The sequence below is a fragment of the Chlamydotis macqueenii genome, chromosome 2, assembly GCF_036417535.1.
Source record: "Chlamydotis macqueenii isolate bChlMac1 chromosome 2, bChlMac1.mat, whole genome shotgun sequence".
Taxonomy (NCBI): domain Eukaryota; kingdom Metazoa; phylum Chordata; class Aves; order Otidiformes; family Otididae; genus Chlamydotis; species Chlamydotis macqueenii.
The window spans coordinates 135,453,658-135,470,558 of NC_141557.1; the positions used below are offsets into that span (position 1 = coordinate 135,453,658).

The window sequence follows — 16,901 nt, forward strand, 5'->3', positions numbered from 1 at the left end:
TAGCCTGTAGTCCTCCGTTCCAGCACTCCGATCATGGGACTCATTCCACCAAGTCTCACTAATACCAATGATGTCATAGCTCTGGGAACTGACCAATGTTTCCAGTTCAAGAAATGTTCAGATGGTGCTCCTAGGTACATCGTTTAACTTTTAGGTTGACCTTTGTGGAGTTAGGAGTTGGACTCGATGATCCTTGTGGATCCCTTCCATCTCAGGATGTTCTGTGATTTAAGAAGAATAGTTTGTTTTGTAGTTCAGATCTGTGTAGGTCTGCGGTAAGGTTGGCAACTTGGAACTTAGTAACAATATTTGCAATGTATCACTGTTGTTGAAGTATCTCTGGAGAAGCTGTTAGTTGTCAGGAAGAATTAAAGCCTTGCCTTGCTGACAAGGCCTTATAGAGTCTAAGGAGAAGACTGCTGAACCTGAAATTCCTCTAATATCAAAGCAGATCCTAAGGAAGACGCTGGTATGTCTGCACACATCAGTATGTGCTGTGGGCTTGGTGAAAACAAGAGAAATGTAATGCTGCTTTGTCCTTTACTGTTTGGTTGGTCTGAAGATTTAGTCCAAAAAGTATGTTAACAGAAAGTATGAGGATTTTCTCATAGCTTTACTCTCCTTTATTCTACTACTTAACATTTTTGGGTCCTTTTTCAGTCCTCTCAGCCTCAAGTAATTTTTTTTTTTTTTTTTTTTTTTTTTTTTTGAGAACGCTTGTAAGCTACTCCTAGGTAAAGAAGTGAAGGATATTGTCAGTTGAGGATGGTTTTGGTAGTACTTCTGAGTTTTAACTGGAAGAAGCAAGACAGTCTGCTGGCAGAAAAGGACCTGGGGGTCCTGATGGATACCAAGTTGAACATGAGCCAGCAATGTGCCCTTGGGGCAAAGATAGTCCTGGGCTGCATTAGACAAAAAATTGCTAGCAGAGTGAGGTAGGTGATCTTTTCTCTTTATTCAGCACTGGTGAGGCCACACCTGGCACCTGGAGTCCTGTGCCCTGTGCTGGGCTCCTCAGTACAAGTGAGACATGGACATACTGGAGAGAGTTCAGTGAAGGGCCTTGAAGATGATTAAGGCACTGGAGCACCTCTGAGGAAAGACTGAGAAAGCTGCGACTGTTCAGCCTGGAGAAGACTTGTTGGGGACCTCATCAATGTATATAAATACCTGAAGGGCAGGTCCAAAAAAGAACAGAGATAGTCTCTTTTCAGTGGTGCTCAGTGACAAAACCAGAGGTAATGGGCACAAACTGAAAAGCAAGAGGTTCCCTCTGAACATCAAGAAGCCCTTCTTTTACTGTGAGGGTGACTGAGCACTGGCACATGTTGCCCAGGGAGGTTGTGGAGTCTCCATCCTTGGAGATAATCAAGAGCCATCTGAACATGGGTCTGGGCAGCTGGCTTTAGGTAGCCCTGCTTGAGCAGGGGGGATTGGCCCAGATGAGGTCCCGAGGTCCCTTCCAACCTCAACTATTCTGTGATTTTGTGATTTGGGTTTATATGTAGTGAATGTGTGGTTTATGGAATGAATGTTTGGTGCTAAGAGCACTCTCATTGACTTCAGAAAAGTTTCCAGTGGTTGTATTCTGTTAGCACAGAGTGTGTCCTGCAGTTACAGATGTTTTGAACAGCACTTACTACTGTCCTTTCAAGTCTTCCAGATCAATTTGTATAGGAAATAGAAGTTTTAGGGAATACAGCTGTGTTACAGTTACTTCTTTAGTTGTAAAGCTTGTTTTCTTTTTCTTTTTCCGTATGTATTTTTTAAAACTCACCAATATCCAAGGAATAAGAGAAACTATTATTAAGTAGAATTAAGTAGTAGTAAAGGGTTCTACAGAAACCTTATCATCTTGGTAAGTAGCTACATATTCTGTTAAGTAGGTTAAAGCTGCTAGTTTTTCATTTTAATAAATAGTACCCTGGAATTTTTGAGGTTTTTTTCAAGGTAGATACCTACATTTCAGTCTGTCAGTATTTGTTTGACTGAAGTTTAAAACCAGCAGTAGATGCCACAGAAGATAATTTGTTGCTCAGCAAATGATCATCTTAATACAATCCTGTCCTAAAGGTACTGCAATAATGTGTCTCTTTTGTGTGATGAGAAGTAAAATCCGTGCTCTTAGCAATGTTACTTTAGATGGTCAGTGAAAAACTAATTTCAATTTTTAGTATTTTCTAAGCTATTTAATAATGACTTAAACTACTATTTATAATACTTTTAGAAATGATACTTCATAGGTAAGGACACCGTTCAGTACTACTGACTGCATCTTAACAAATTTCCAAGTTAATAATGAAAGTTCTTATATGTTTTATGGTTTTGAATATGTAATGTGCCATCTTTTGCCTTCAGTTTGAGCATAGGACTGTAGCTTAAATTGTTTTCACAGGATTTCTTAACGTTAATAACCTTTCCTTCCTTGAGCATACGGTCACAGAAGTTAGGACAGGTTCTTTCATCTTAACGATGCATGATTTTAAGACAGACTTAGAAAAACTGATGGAGAACATGCATATTGCATGTTTACAATATTATTATTTTTTAAATTTTATAACATATGAGTTTAATGTGTGCGTATGTGGTGGATAATTAAAATATTTCCCAGAAAAATTCTAAATGATTTAGGTGTGAAGACAAAAATATACATAGGAGTGAAAGTTAAAGGTAGTAAAGGTGAAAACATAAAAGAACAAGGGGTTTAAAAAAGAAGTGTGATTGGGAATTGGCAGTTTGTGTTGGGGCAAAAGCAGAATACCAAAAGACAAGGAATTTAACTTAGTCTGTGAAAAAAAAAACATAACATTTTGCTGTCATATAAAGAGATCTATTAAATTAAATTGAAAGAATCTAAGACCTTCTGTGTAAAGCATTCAGATTAGAAAACAAAGATTAGAGCTGTTTGTGCAACTTGGACTTCAGCTTTCTTGCATATATCTGGTGGGAGTCACAGATCAGACCCCTGGTTGCTTTTTTTTTTTTTTGCTGCTGGACTGTGTTTCTGTAAGTATATGTGGAAGAGAGACAAAATAAGGCCTGCTGCTTAATGATGCTTTATTAGTCTGTAGTTCATGTTCTATTCCTTTACTTAATTTCAATAAATTTAAAAATATCAAGGCTTTCTGTTTGACATTAAAAGAAAAAATCTCTTAACATTTTTGCAACTTTTAGTAATTTTGAGGGGGGCTTACTGGCTGTGTAACTGTTACAGTATATTAATTTACAACTAAGTATAACCCTTTTTAGACTCCTTGCTAGCTAGAAGGATGTGTAACGTGAGATAACCGGTAGTATGACTAAACAATATTTTCTTTTTCTTCAAGTTTGTAGTTATGCTCAAGCCATTTGGTTCCTTAAGAGTGAGTATAAGATAGTGCATACATGAGGGAAACATTCTAACTGTCTGCAGCATGTCAAGGTACCATTAACACTGACATCAAGCAGAAAGTTCAGTGGTCGTCAGATGTTGGTGTTTGTGGAGGATACCCGTTGCTGATAAGCATAGTCTTTCTGTTACTTAAAGTAGCAAGCAGACTTGTAGCATTCAGCGAAATAAAACTTTGAAGTCAAAGTTCTTTATTTGCCTAGATGTAAATATTATTGTAGTTTTAGTTGTTGATTACCAAAGCTATCCCTTTAGGCACTGTCAAGTCTTAGAATTTTTTTGTTTATGTTGCTGTAGGCAAGAATGATCCTTTACTATCCTGCTCAGTTTAATAAAAGCCAATATATTTTTGTGTCTACAGATTATTCTCCAGATCTGAAACAGATCTGGTCTCTGTGTGTAACCAGTTTCTGAGATTAAACTTTCCCAATGTCAAAGGGAAATACCCTTTTTTTTTTTTTTTTTTTTTTTTTTTTTTTTTAAATGATGTAGAATGACTAGTTCTCTTTGTAAGGAATGTGGTTAACATCTGTAACTTTATTTTTTTTTTTTAAAATCAGACATACATGCAATTTAACAAAATTAGAAAAAATTAATGGTCCTCTTGAGAAGCCATTTTTATAGCTTTTATGGTTGATAAATAGTGAAATAAACTTTCAAATCAGAACTACATTGAATAACAATTCAGAATTTTGGAAGTCTGAATGGAAGGGAAACTTAAGAAATTTGCTTGCATCTGAGATAAAAGTTCTTTTAAATTATCTTATTTTTGTTCTTTGTTCTTATTTTCACGTCAAGAAACTTTCTTCCAACCTTATACTTTTTGATTTTGTTGTAGAAGTGTCATGACTCCCCTCTCTCCCTTTCTTCTCCTCCTTCCTCTTCCTGCCCCTTGTTATAAGTAAACCCTTTTTGAGGGTGGAAGAGGAAAAGTGGAAAGTTAAATTTTCTTTGGTATATCAACGATTTCATTGCTTTTAAAAGCTCTCTCTTCTGTTGTGGACTATTGTATAACTCCTTTAGTATACTGTTTTAGTAACTGTGTTATCCTAAAAGCTACTATACTATCCCTACTTTTTCTTTCTGGTTTTGCCACCACTTAATAACACACATTTTTGGTTTTGTCTTGTGCTTTTATGGTACTGGCTTTTTCAATAATGTAAAAAGCCCAGTTATTGCAACACTGCTGAAGATTTTGGACAAGTGACCAGTGATTTCAGGAGGCTCTAGGGGTCATAATCTCTGCATACTGTAGCTATTCCGGTCTTCTGGAGTGTGAGGTGTGGGAAGGAGGGATGTTTTTGGGAGACTTTGCCCGTGGTGGAACATGCAGTACACGGTGACAAAGCAACTGTTTGTGAACGTCTTTCAGGAAAAAGGTGGTTGTTCCACTGTGTTGGGGAGAGCAGGAAATTATCCACATTTTTAGTCCTGCCTCCAGGCCCTCTTTTTCCACTGAAGGAACACGGAGGTTGTTTTGTTGCCAGCAGCGTTATCCCATCTTGAAAACGAAAGTGTCTATATGTGGAGGCAGGAGAACAGGAAGGGAATGTCTGAAGTGTAGACCACAACTTCATATTCCTAATACTGTGAGAGTGCATGTGTTGTTCAGTTTTACATCTAATAGAATTGTGACAGTATTGTGGCAGCTTCAGGTAATCCAGCATTAAATAATACTAATGAAGGCACGATCATCTCATTGGATAGATTGTTAATATGAACCTAAAACACTTTTGGTTTCCTTTTTTTCCCCCCTTATTTTAAGGATTTCTTGCTTGTAGGTCTCTATAATCAAAGTAACATGGCTTTTCTGGTGTTTGTGTTGGCGCTTTGTAACAAGGAAAAGTAACTAATGTCACTATTGTTATTTTCTCATGGCTCTCGATAGAACTATTTATTATGTTAAATAGGCATAGGTTTTAGAGTTTCAGTTAACTTACTGCTTCGCCACCCTGTCCTTCTTACCTCAACCTTTTGTACCTTTTTGCTTGTGGTGGGGGGAGAAATCTTGACTAGGTGAGCTTCTTTGTGGGGAAAAAAAAATATCTCTTGAGAAATGATGTTTCTGCATTTGCATCCTTATTTGGAAGATATGCTCTGATATAAGAAAAATAATATTTATGACATTATAGTGATTTTACATAACCAACTCAATTCTTACTTTACACTTACAGTAAATTGAATTAAACATGCTAGTGGGGAAGTTAGTGATATTTAGGCATTTTACTCCTCTACTTACTTTGTCCTTGCTTAGTGCATTTATACAGCTAGATCTTTTCTTCTGGTTTTGGACATTCAGGAAGACTTTTGATTTAACAGTGCTCATTTATTCAAGGTGTAATCTGTTCGTGTTTATTTTTCCTCTTCCCTTGCCCACCATGTTCTATATTATCTCTGGAACAGAAGTGTCAGATTAGCGAGAGAATAAGTCAGTGATCATTAAAGCATCATCAGTAAGACCAAATACATTGTGATTGAATTTAACTAATTTTAAATTACAATTGTATTTATTTTCTGTTCCTTGTTCTGTCTTCTGTCAGATGAAACTGTGGTCAGTTTCACCTGAGGGACACAGTGACCTGTGAAATTCTTTACCACAGCTTTATGGATGATTTCTGAATTCCTGGCTATGTCATTCTGTTTAGTTTGGAGTTTTTTTTTGTCTGTTTGGATTTTCTTTTTTTAGTGGGTTGGCCTTCTGTAGGTAATTGTGGGGAGGTAGTGGGTGCTTCTTGGATAAATATTCCCTTGATGCGGTGGGGAGTATTTGATTTGCAGATCTTCTGATTTAAACTTAAATCAAAAAACTATGCTATGTAAGTTATTGTTTCTGTGGATTTGTCATTCTTCCTGTGTTTTAACTGTTTCGTGTGATAGGATTTTCTATATGTGTGTGGAATGGTATCACAGGTAATTAGGCCTCACTATCTTAAACTTGGTACAATTTTTTTTTATTTTTTTTTTTTTGTTTTACTCCTAGCTTGACTCCTGTGGTATTGTATGAGTAAGGAGAGAACTTTCTCTATTAGTTTTGCTCTTCTACATCTGAGTTTCTTGGTTCTTCATGAAAAATCTCCTCAATTACTGATTCAAAGCATCATTCCATTTATAAATGTGTGTTTGCTGCTCTAGTGATACTTTTTAGCTTTCAGCTTCACAAGAAATACCATCATTTGTTTCAATGTAGCACAACAGTAAGTCTCAACCAGGTGCATTCATTACCCAATGGGTAGTAATTTAAAATGTATCTGCTTAAATTCTGTGAATAAGTAAATCATCTACTAAACACTGAAAAATAAATTATTTAAATATCCACTAGTGTAGCTGTCTCTTATTTCTGATGTTTTGATAGCATTTTGAGATTTACAGAAAATTCTTCACGGAAGTGTAAACTTGTGAATTCTGTTATTGTTAAGTAGACTGTTTTCCATGAAATTGTTGATTCACATGAATTAGCAAATGATCATTTAATTTTTTAATAGACTACTATGTCAGCCATTCCATGGTTTTACTCGGGTTTTATACAACGGAAGCAATATTAATTTTAAAAATATTTATTATGAGGGTTAAGTAAATAGATTGTACTCTTCCAGTTGGTGTAACGGTAATGTATGATGAGGATGTTTTAGACAGAAGCTTTGTAATAACTATGATCTTTATGTGGCTCTCAAGACTCAATTAATTTTTGAGGTTCAGGAATTTTGGAGCGGGAGTGAGAGGGGGCTGTATGGGTCAGTGGAACAATTCTTTAAGTAAAGCTTCACATCCTTTAGATCAATGAAGTTTAACGTAGAACTTGAATAAAGAGATGTAGCAAGTTCATATTGAGGAATGCGTGGTGACTGTAGCCCTGTTAGAATTAATCCACTGATTTTCAGGAAGAGTGTAACTATGAGGACAGTGACTCTTACATTGTTGTATGTAATCCTCTTTTTAAGATTATATAGAGGTAACCTCAAAGATTTTGATAGCCAAACTGGGCATTTATTTTGAGTAATAAGAAAAAGAGATTTAGGTCTGAGGGGAAAAAAAAGTATGCATGATGCAAGAAAGCAGTAAAAAGTGCCCATAGGACATAGTGTTCCCTTGCCTTTACACATAGCTATATGTTATGTGTGGCATACTAGGTGTACCATATTAGCAAGAATATAAGATAGACTTTTATTATAGAAGGATATGCATTTTACAGGGACAGAAACAGAACATTGGGGCACTGTTGATGTGGGATGCAGTCATGTAGTTATTGCAGGAATGAACTTTATTTCATATTCTTCCTCTATGAGGACCTTTCTGGCATTGTAATTTCTCCCAGGCATCAGGTAAGTTTTTCTTTCAAGAGCAAAGATGCATAGCTAAGTGTAGTGAATTCTCACTTTCCTGTTATCAGGAGATTGGCAAACTCACGTTTGCCAAATGCAGTTAGCAGCTTAGTTGCAAGCAGAGCCAGAAAATTAAGTTAGGGCAGGTGGTATGCCTTGCAGAGAAATCAGCACCTGAAACCTGAAGTCTGATGAGATCAGGCAATGAACTGTTTACCTGAAGACTTTGGTACAGTTTGTTTCTGTATTTATTTTACTTTGTGAATAGAGTTTAAAAAACCCACAAAACCCACCCGCCCACCCACCCAATAAAATAGAAACAAAAAAAAAGGCCTAGCATTTTAGATCTGTGCAATTGGAACAGTAGGAGGAAAAGACTCCAATAAAAATAATCATCCTGTGTTAGCTACAAGAGTATATCTAAACTAATTTTTAAATATATTCGTAGAACTAAATTGCAGGTCTTGGTTTCTTGTGAAGAATTTGAGTTTACTTGCCACTGAATTGATTGCGTGTGTTGCTCCTTTTACGTCTTCCATATCAGTGGCCTCAAAAGCACAAGACCATCCGTTGAGGTGCAGGAAGACAATATTAGGACTCACTTGATCCGTATCTCAGATGGTCCTGTGTCACATATGGTTCGCAAGGTGTCCTGTTATTATTCCACACTGTGAAGGGTTCACAGTAGCACCTTAACTTGTTCGTTCATTTTCAGTGTATTGCAATGTATGCAGTTTATGTGTGCCTGGTTAGGTGGATTTATGGGTTGTATTATCTAGTTTTAACTAAACTAACCATCACAAAATGGGCAAGTGGCTTAAAAAAATTTGCTGTTGGCAAAAAAAAAATCTGGGTTTATCAAGGAGGCTGTTTGTGTACATACGCTATTGTTAATGATGAATGTCACCCTAAGAGAGTACTGTACTGTTAGATACCAGCTAATGATAGTATGAAGCCATCACAATCAGCAAGGCATTTAAAAACTAAGCATCCAGAACATGAAGACAAACCTCTACAATTTTTTTGGCAATATTTAAAGTCATGCATACTCAGTCCAGTAGTTTACAAGATTACACTGGAGTTAATGACAGATCTTTAGAAGCCTCCTTTGAGGTTTCTCAGTAGCAAAAGACATAGAAGTCACAAACCAGTGGGGAGACACTCGATCTTTCTGCTGCAGTAAAAATGTCTGAAATAATACATGGAAAACAATATGGTGACAAACTAAAATGCATTCCTTTGTGAGCAGATACTATTGGAAGATGTCTGGAAAACATTGCCAAAGATTTGAAGAAAAAAAATATTAGAAAAAATTGTGTAGTGTGGGAGGCTTGCTCTACACTTGGATGAAAGTGTAGGTGTTTGTAATGTGGCTCAGCTTACAGTAGTTGCTGGATTCTGTTTTGATGATGAAGTACACAAAGAACAAAGTCACTAAGGAAAAACATACCAGAGAAGATACATTCTTAAAAGTAAATAACTTTTTTAATAGCATTTTTTTAAAAAAAGAAAAACTATGCAAATGTAACCACTGATGGAGGGGTACTTTGACTGAAGTAAAAAGTATTCTGGGGTAAGGTTACAAGGAGAGCACTACATGTAGAGTTCATTCCCTGCATCATGCACAAGCAAGCAACAAGGAATCTGAAAGAAAAGAAAAAACAAAGTGCTGCAGGATGTGATTAATTGTATGAAAACAAGACCTTTAATGGTAGAATCTTTACAATAATTTATAGTGGCATGAGGACTGACCAGGAATATCTTTTGTACCATGCAGAGGTTCGCTAGTTATCATGGTGAAGTGCTTAGAAGAGTTGTAAAACTTCGAAATTAATTACGCGTTTTTGTTTCGCAAAAAGAGAATTGTTTTGAATTTGCTGACCTATTCTGTGGTGACAAGTGGCTGTCAGCAGTATGCTAACTAATGGATATTTTAAAAGAAAATAAAGACACTTAACGTGTCCCTTCAAGGTGAAGGTGACATTTTAACACTGAGCAAGAAGGTGACTGCTTTTTGAAAGAAACGTACACTATGGAGAAAGCACTTTGAAGATGGATATTTGCAAATGTTTCCATCATTGTGTTATTTGGTTGGCAGAAGAGATGTGTGTCATCTATAAAAACTCTCATATCTGAACACTTAAACTTGGAAACAGAATTTTCTCATATTTGAAAGTCTTTTAAATTAAGAGTTATGGGGGATTTTGAACCCATTTGTTAAAAATATAAAAATGCAGCACTTTGCATTAGGTTGCAGTAACAACTGATTGATATTGGGGAAGATGGAAATTCACTGGACAAATTTCAAGAAAAACCTTTGTATAATTAGTAGATGGAAATGAAGAATGAGTATCATGATTTAGTAAGCGCAGCCAGTAGTGCACTTTCATTTCAATGTAGATATCTTTGTAAATTGTCTTTTCCGGCTATGACAACCATTAAAACCAAGTATTGAAATAAACTGAATTTAGAACCAGACCTTCAGATCACAAAAAATGATGAAGCATATTCAATCACATGGCTCTCTAAAAAAAAATTAGTGATTTTTTTAGTAAGAGCAAAAAGGGGTTTTCTGTACAATTAATAATATAAATTATTTGAAAATACAGTTTATTTCATTTTTATCTCATCCTTTTTAATTTCTATTTTTATATGTTTTATAATTACAGAACATATTAGTACAGTTCTACTTACATATAATTTACAAATAAATATACATATATTGGAGATGCATGATGTAAAATGTTTTGCGGATAGAGGTGCACGATCAAAAAGATTTGGTGACAACTGTTCCTGTATTATTATTGCTACCAATTAATGTGCACAGAAATAAATATATGAAAGTTCATCCAGTCATGGAAAATGTATTTTAAATGTACATATTCTTTTCTCATGAAAAATAGTTATCTGATAGAGAGTATTTTACTTCTAGCTTTGTTTCACGTGTAGTAATTCAGGAGGATGAAAGTGGTGTTGTCTACTCGTGCTTCAAGTGCTGAGATGTCCCAGCTAAGATCAGAGCCACACTGTTTTAGCTGCTGAATGATAAGACAGGGTGGTCCTTGTAAAGTGCTTACTGTCTCAATAGATGAGGGAAGTGATTTGTGGGTAAACAACAGTGGTATAGAATGCTGACTGCAAATCTAGGGATAGAATTCAAATGTTTGTTGTCTGGATCACTTGCATTGTTGCTTGGGTGTATCATTCTGAGAGCAGCTTAATTTTCAAGCATGTAAACGTTTCAGATGCTTTGTTCGTTTGAAATTAGTGCTTAGCTCATCTGAAATCAGACCATAAGCATACCTTCTAGAGACAGGAATATTGATACATCACAACTGGATTTTTTTTCTTGCCTTATACAGTTGTTCTAAACTATGTGAATGTATTCATTACTGAAGTGTCTTGGCATCCTCAAAGGTAGTGAGGGATAAATTTCCATAGTAATTGTTTTTTTTTTAGCTGGTGTTATGAAATAATGTGTTCTACCATACCTAAGTAACATGTGGTAACTTGCTGATTAGTTGAGCATTTTATTTAGTAGTTGTAACTAACATGCAGAGAGAAGTACTTTTTAATAAGCTACCTGTGTGCTTTTTTTTTTTTTTCAGGCTAAAGCCTAAACTTCTGACATGGCCACAGCCTCACCAAGATCTGATACAAGTAACAACCATAATGGAAGATTACAGATGCAAGTAACAGGCAAGTAGTGATTTGTGTCATGGTTATTTTACCAGGAAAACATATGTATTCTAAAAATGTGATCTTTGACATTAGTTTAAAAAATTGATCAGTATAGTTAATATTTTAATTAATAACTTGAATGTTACAGTTAGGAATATGATTATAATATATGTAGATGAAACAAAGCTAGGTAGAGGTTACACAATGAGTTGGATTACAGAGTTTAATGATCTTTTCAAATTAGAAAAAACTGAGATTTAATACAACAGTAAGGACAAATGTAAGGAATTTTGGAAACAAATTATTAATGATGCAAATTCTATAGAGGGAACACATATTATTGAAAATCTACAAAAAAGATGGGTAGTTGTAGTGAACCCCATGGCTCACTACAACTGAAAATGGATACAAAGCTGAAAATGAATAAAAAGTTATAGTGAAGCTGGAGAAGAATTGGAGGAGATCACAAAATCTGCTAGCCGTTCGGAAGATTAAGGTCTTTGATTACATATCAGGTAAACATCTGTTGAGAATATTATTGGTATTCTGTATTATCCTTAGAGTAGCAGGTTGGATTACACAACTGTATGGAATAATTTAGGTTGGAAGGGACTGTTGGGGATTTCCTAGTCCTCTCTTCTGCTGAAGGCAGGGCTGCCTTTGAAGTTGGATCGGGTTGCCCATGGTGTTGTCCAGTTGAATTTTTAGTATGTCAAAGGCCGTAGATTACCAACTTTCCTGGGCAACTTGTTCTCATGATAAACCACAAGACTGTGTAAATGTTTTTTCTTCTATCCAATTGGAATTTACCAAGTTGCATCTTGTGACTGTTTACTTTTTTCCTCTTGCTGTGCTAATTCTCATAGTTCGAGGCAGAATTCAGCCATCCCAGTATCTGCTGGAAGGGAAACACAGTGGGCTATACGCAATTCTGGAAATTTCTGATTGTGTTGGGGACACTTTTTTCAATAGATGTTGAACAGGCCAAGTAGGTTATGTATTTTGCTGCTTGTGAATAAGAACTGGTCAGGGATTTGTCAGTCTTAGCTGCTCTTTCTGTGAGATGGCAGAGCAGAACAAAGACCTGTTGTAGTCTGAAGACAAGCAAAATGCATCTAGGTAAACAAGTTTGATGGCTAATTTTGGCAGTGTTACAGTACTTAAAAGTGAACATGTTAACAAAAGTAGATATTGTGCATAAATGTATGTATACACACGTAAGTGTATGTGTGTGTTTGGATGTATATAAGTATTATTTTACCATTGATACATAACTTGTACTTTCCAGGGATCTTGACAGATCTGGGAACCCTGAAGTAAGAATGAATGCATGACCAAGAATATATAAAGGCTATTTTGAAGAAAAAGAAAAAAAAAAAAAAAAAAAAGGGAAAAAACATGAGTAAGATACTTAAAAAAAGCTGCATGTCAAGAAAGATACATCATGCTGGGTGGTCCAAAGATGGCCACATTATCTGAGGAAAAATACGTTATTGAAGAGTCCCCAAAATTGATATTTTATCAAATTAGATAAGAGAGTAACCTTAAAAATTATTAACCTTGTGTAAGGATAACATAGCTTGATAACGTGATGAATAATCAAAACTGGCAATAGCTAATAGCATAGATGGAGCCACCAGTAGGTTGAATATATATAACTGTAACAAACTAAGTTACACAAATGACCTGTAACTTCAGATCTGGGTATGCAAAAATTATCGTTTGGATATCCTGTACTGTACTTCTCCTTGTGTAAGTAGTCTTGTATTTTTCTGGCACTGGAGCTTCTCTTGACTTCAAGAGATCTGATTCAAGGATCAAAGTGGGAAGAAATCTGTATGATTTTTAATATTAGTTTTCTCAAGGTTTAGTTCTCTAACCAGTCTTTATTGCAAGATCAGAGAGGAACACCAAACACCGGTGGCAGTACAGGGAACAAAGTGGGAGACAGGAGCGTGGGACTTTAGTATTGCTGACCTACACTGGTTTATGCTCAGATTAGTTTATGCTGCTGTAGAATCTAGACTTATATTTCAAGAACTGTACTTAAAAAGCACTTTTATAAATGTAGCCAGTAATAGATACTCATTTTGTAAACAGGGAAATTCATATGAAGTTGCTTGAGTATGGATGGTTACAGCATGTTGCCAACAAGTTTTGCTGTCAGTATTTTTTTAAATGTACTTGGCGAGATATCTTGTTGTCTTAGTTTTGTTTTTTTTTTTTTTTTTAAGCCTTTTGCTAGTATTTGTTATTTACCTTCAACTTTTTTAAAAGAAACCCTAACCAAAAAAAGGGTAATGGCTTCCTTTCATGTTTAGGGTCTCAAAACTTAATGACTTGAAACATATCAGATAAAAGAGGGGAAACTGAAAGGAAGCTTGAATATTATTACTAAATACCTATATTTTAACAAATGCTGCAGTTGCTTTTAGAAAGCAAAATGTGGAGGGAAAAATGTAGAAGAAATAGAGGTTGTTAAAGCTTAAAAATATATCATGATTTCAAATGGAAAAGTATGACCCATGTGTGGAATTACATGTTTAGTCGTCTTCTGCATTTAATCTTTCATCATTATCAAGCTGCAGTTCCCTTTTATGACATGTAATGCATGACTTAAACTGAACTTTTGAAATGTGAGGGAGTTAAGCATGCATCTTTTAATGGAAATTAAATAAAAGTCTGTGGCTAATGCCTTTAGAATCGTGGACAGATGCATCCAACTAACTTTTAAGTAACTAATGTATATGTCTCAGAATACTATAATCCAGAAATACATGACAGACCTGCTTTGTCTCTGCCTTTCAGACAGTTTAGTTAACTACTACTTATTTTTGAATTAGCAGCTATCATACAGTCACACAAAAGTGACAGAGCAGGCTTATTTACAAGTGGCTGAAAAAAGCTTTGCTTTAGTTTGAAAGTGACGGAAAAGAGAATCATGTTGAAGTATGGGAGGAATGAGAGAGAAGACATAGCCAGCAGGTAGTAACAGCTGTGAGTCCGTTGATGTGGTCTTCTGAAGACAACATCTGCCTGAAATAGAATTTTAAATGTTGACAGTTAGACTGCTGTTGGTTTTTGTAGCCTCAGCTGGGCAAGGAAGTGAGAGAACAGATTTGAGTTCAGGAGCACTAAGGACTGCACCAGTGATTCGGAGGTAAAAAATAGCTTCTTTGGTCATTTGCTATTTCGTAATTGTTTAATACATAGCTGAAACTTTAAGTTCATCTACAAAGCTGTTTAAATAGGGGCAATCTGAAAGTTGATTTCTTACTTTTAACACACTGATGTGTTAAACCACAGATACCACACAGGTAATACAGGCAAGGAAATTAAGCTCTGTATACAGGCTTTGCTATACAGGGACATTTTGAAATAGGCCTGAAATAAATATACTTTTATAACTATATATAATTTAAAAAAAAAGTCCGCCTGATAATCCCTCAGATGTATCATACCTAGATGTTTTTCGGTTAAGGGAAGAGTAGGAAGAACAATGCGAAAATAAATAAAATAACCCACATGATTTTCAGTGTTTATCCCTAAAATAATTGTTGTGCTCTCTCTCCAACCCATCTTGCCAGTATGTGCTGAAGACGATATGTCACACTTAGTTTCAACTATCTGACAAAGTAGCTTCTGAAAATAAAAGCTGCCGTTTTAGTATTGACCTCTTTATGTTCAACTGAAGTAGCTAAGATGAGGAATAACATTACCATGCTGTTTCATACGTTGTGTAGGCAGTACGTTTTCTGTTTTCCAGCAACAGTATGCAGTTATAGATAAAGCCATGTATTTTATTAGTTTCTAGTGCCAAACTGAAACGGAAAAAGAATTGGTTTGGAACAACTTTCTACACAGAATTAACTGCAGATGGAGAAATTAAGAAAACAGCAAAATCAAGTAGTTCTTCAAATCCAAAATGGGATGAGCAGCTGACAGTGTGAGTAGATTTTTTTTTTGTTTTTTAATACTATTTGTTAGGCAGGCATTGCAGGCAAATATTTACTGAGCTTGGCTGCTTACATGACTAAATGCAGACATAAGATGATATCAATCTCAAATGATTTTTTTTTTTTTTCTCAATTCTTACAATGTTTTGAGAATGTTTTGTACAAAGAGTGTTCCTTGCATACAGTTACTATATGGGCTATACTCTTGATATTTGTTAGCGCTGTGGACCATTCAAGTTTAAGCTTCCTCTCTAGAAGATGTTACTAATTGTAACTATGTCATTCTCAATCTTAAAAGGAAAATAATCTCAGCTGGATAAGTAGTAGTTATGAAGAAGCTCGGTTTTTCCTTTGAGTTTCCTAATGAGGGGATACACACACAAAACCAGTTTACTGCAAAGTGACCTTGCAACTTATCCTTATATTTGACCATTTTAATCTTCTTGTGGTTTAATTTGGTTTAACTGTGCTACAGGTGTAGATACGCCTGAATATAACTCTGTGAAAAAATGGCAATCCTACACTGTGCAGTTGGCTAAAATGCATTATTATACAAGCAAGTTTGTACTGCTTCAGATTTGGGTCTGGAAACAGCATAGCTACTCTCAAGTGGCTTTGAGGATGGGCCGGTACACTTTACAGCATCTGACCTGCCTCTGTGCAATAGCCAGCTTTGTTAGTACTAGGAACTATGCCAGGTTTCTATAACTAACAGTGCTGGAGAGCGGGGAGCAGTACAACATACCTAGCTTTGGGGAACTGTTTGCTTGGGAACACTTGCTTATTAACTGCAGACTTGGGCTGAAGCAAGTAGGCTATTCCTACATTTCTCAATGTTTCAGTTTTAGTAGAGCTTGTTAGCCCTTTGCAATATTCCAAAAGAGAATAATATAGTCTTGGACATGATGATGATTTCCAGGAGTTATTATTAGCAAAAGTACAGGGTGTTTGTATTCACAGAGACCGGACTTTCTGTTGAGGAGGCAGGTTTGATTTGGCGCATTTTGGTGAGCTGATGTAAATGAGCTAATTTGGCACGCACAGTACAGCAAAACAGACACATTCTGTCATCAGTATTACTTACTTAGGATCTTGCCCTTATACATATAAGGTGTTCCGGCCCCATCTTCCTCTGGCTATTGGAATGGTATCGTTGCTTAAGTTGCCCGGTCTATTTGAGGATAAGTGAACTCTCTGGCTTACCAAATTCCTGTCGCTTCTATGGGTCTGCGTGAGCACCAGCAATATATTCTTTGTGTATGTAGGTGATTTATGTTTTTTCTTTTCTTCGTTGAGCTAGGCTTTTAGTAAGAGTTGAGTCTTTTAGTAAGACTTCCATTAGAAGACAGCCTATTGAAATGCAAAAATATATTTACTCATGAGTTTCAGTAAAAATTATCCAACACGGTCAAGTGACTGTAAAGCTAGCTCTGTTGTTGAGAGGGTGGGGGTTATTTTTAGTATTGTTTTCATCAATGCTGATATAACTTTCTATATCCAATACTTATGGATGTGTGGCCTTTGACTTTTTGCAGTAGAGTGATTCTACTCCATTTT

General features: G+C 35.8%; 1 protein-coding gene across 2 annotated transcripts in view; it reads left to right on the forward strand.

Moving 5' to 3' along the window:
* The window catches only part of WWP1 (WW domain containing E3 ubiquitin protein ligase 1), a 64,586-nt gene that overhangs the window by 12,652 nt on the left and 35,033 nt on the right, over positions 1 to 16,901 (forward strand). For both annotated transcript variants that reach the window (XM_086740981.1, XM_086740982.1), the window contains exons 2-3: positions 11,316 to 11,406; positions 15,196 to 15,334. In XM_086740981.1, the coding sequence (XP_086597107.1) occupies positions 11,337 to 11,406; positions 15,196 to 15,334 (209 nt within the window). In that variant the 5' untranslated portion in view covers positions 11,316 to 11,336. The remainder of the gene's footprint in view (positions 1 to 11,315; positions 11,407 to 15,195; positions 15,335 to 16,901) is intronic.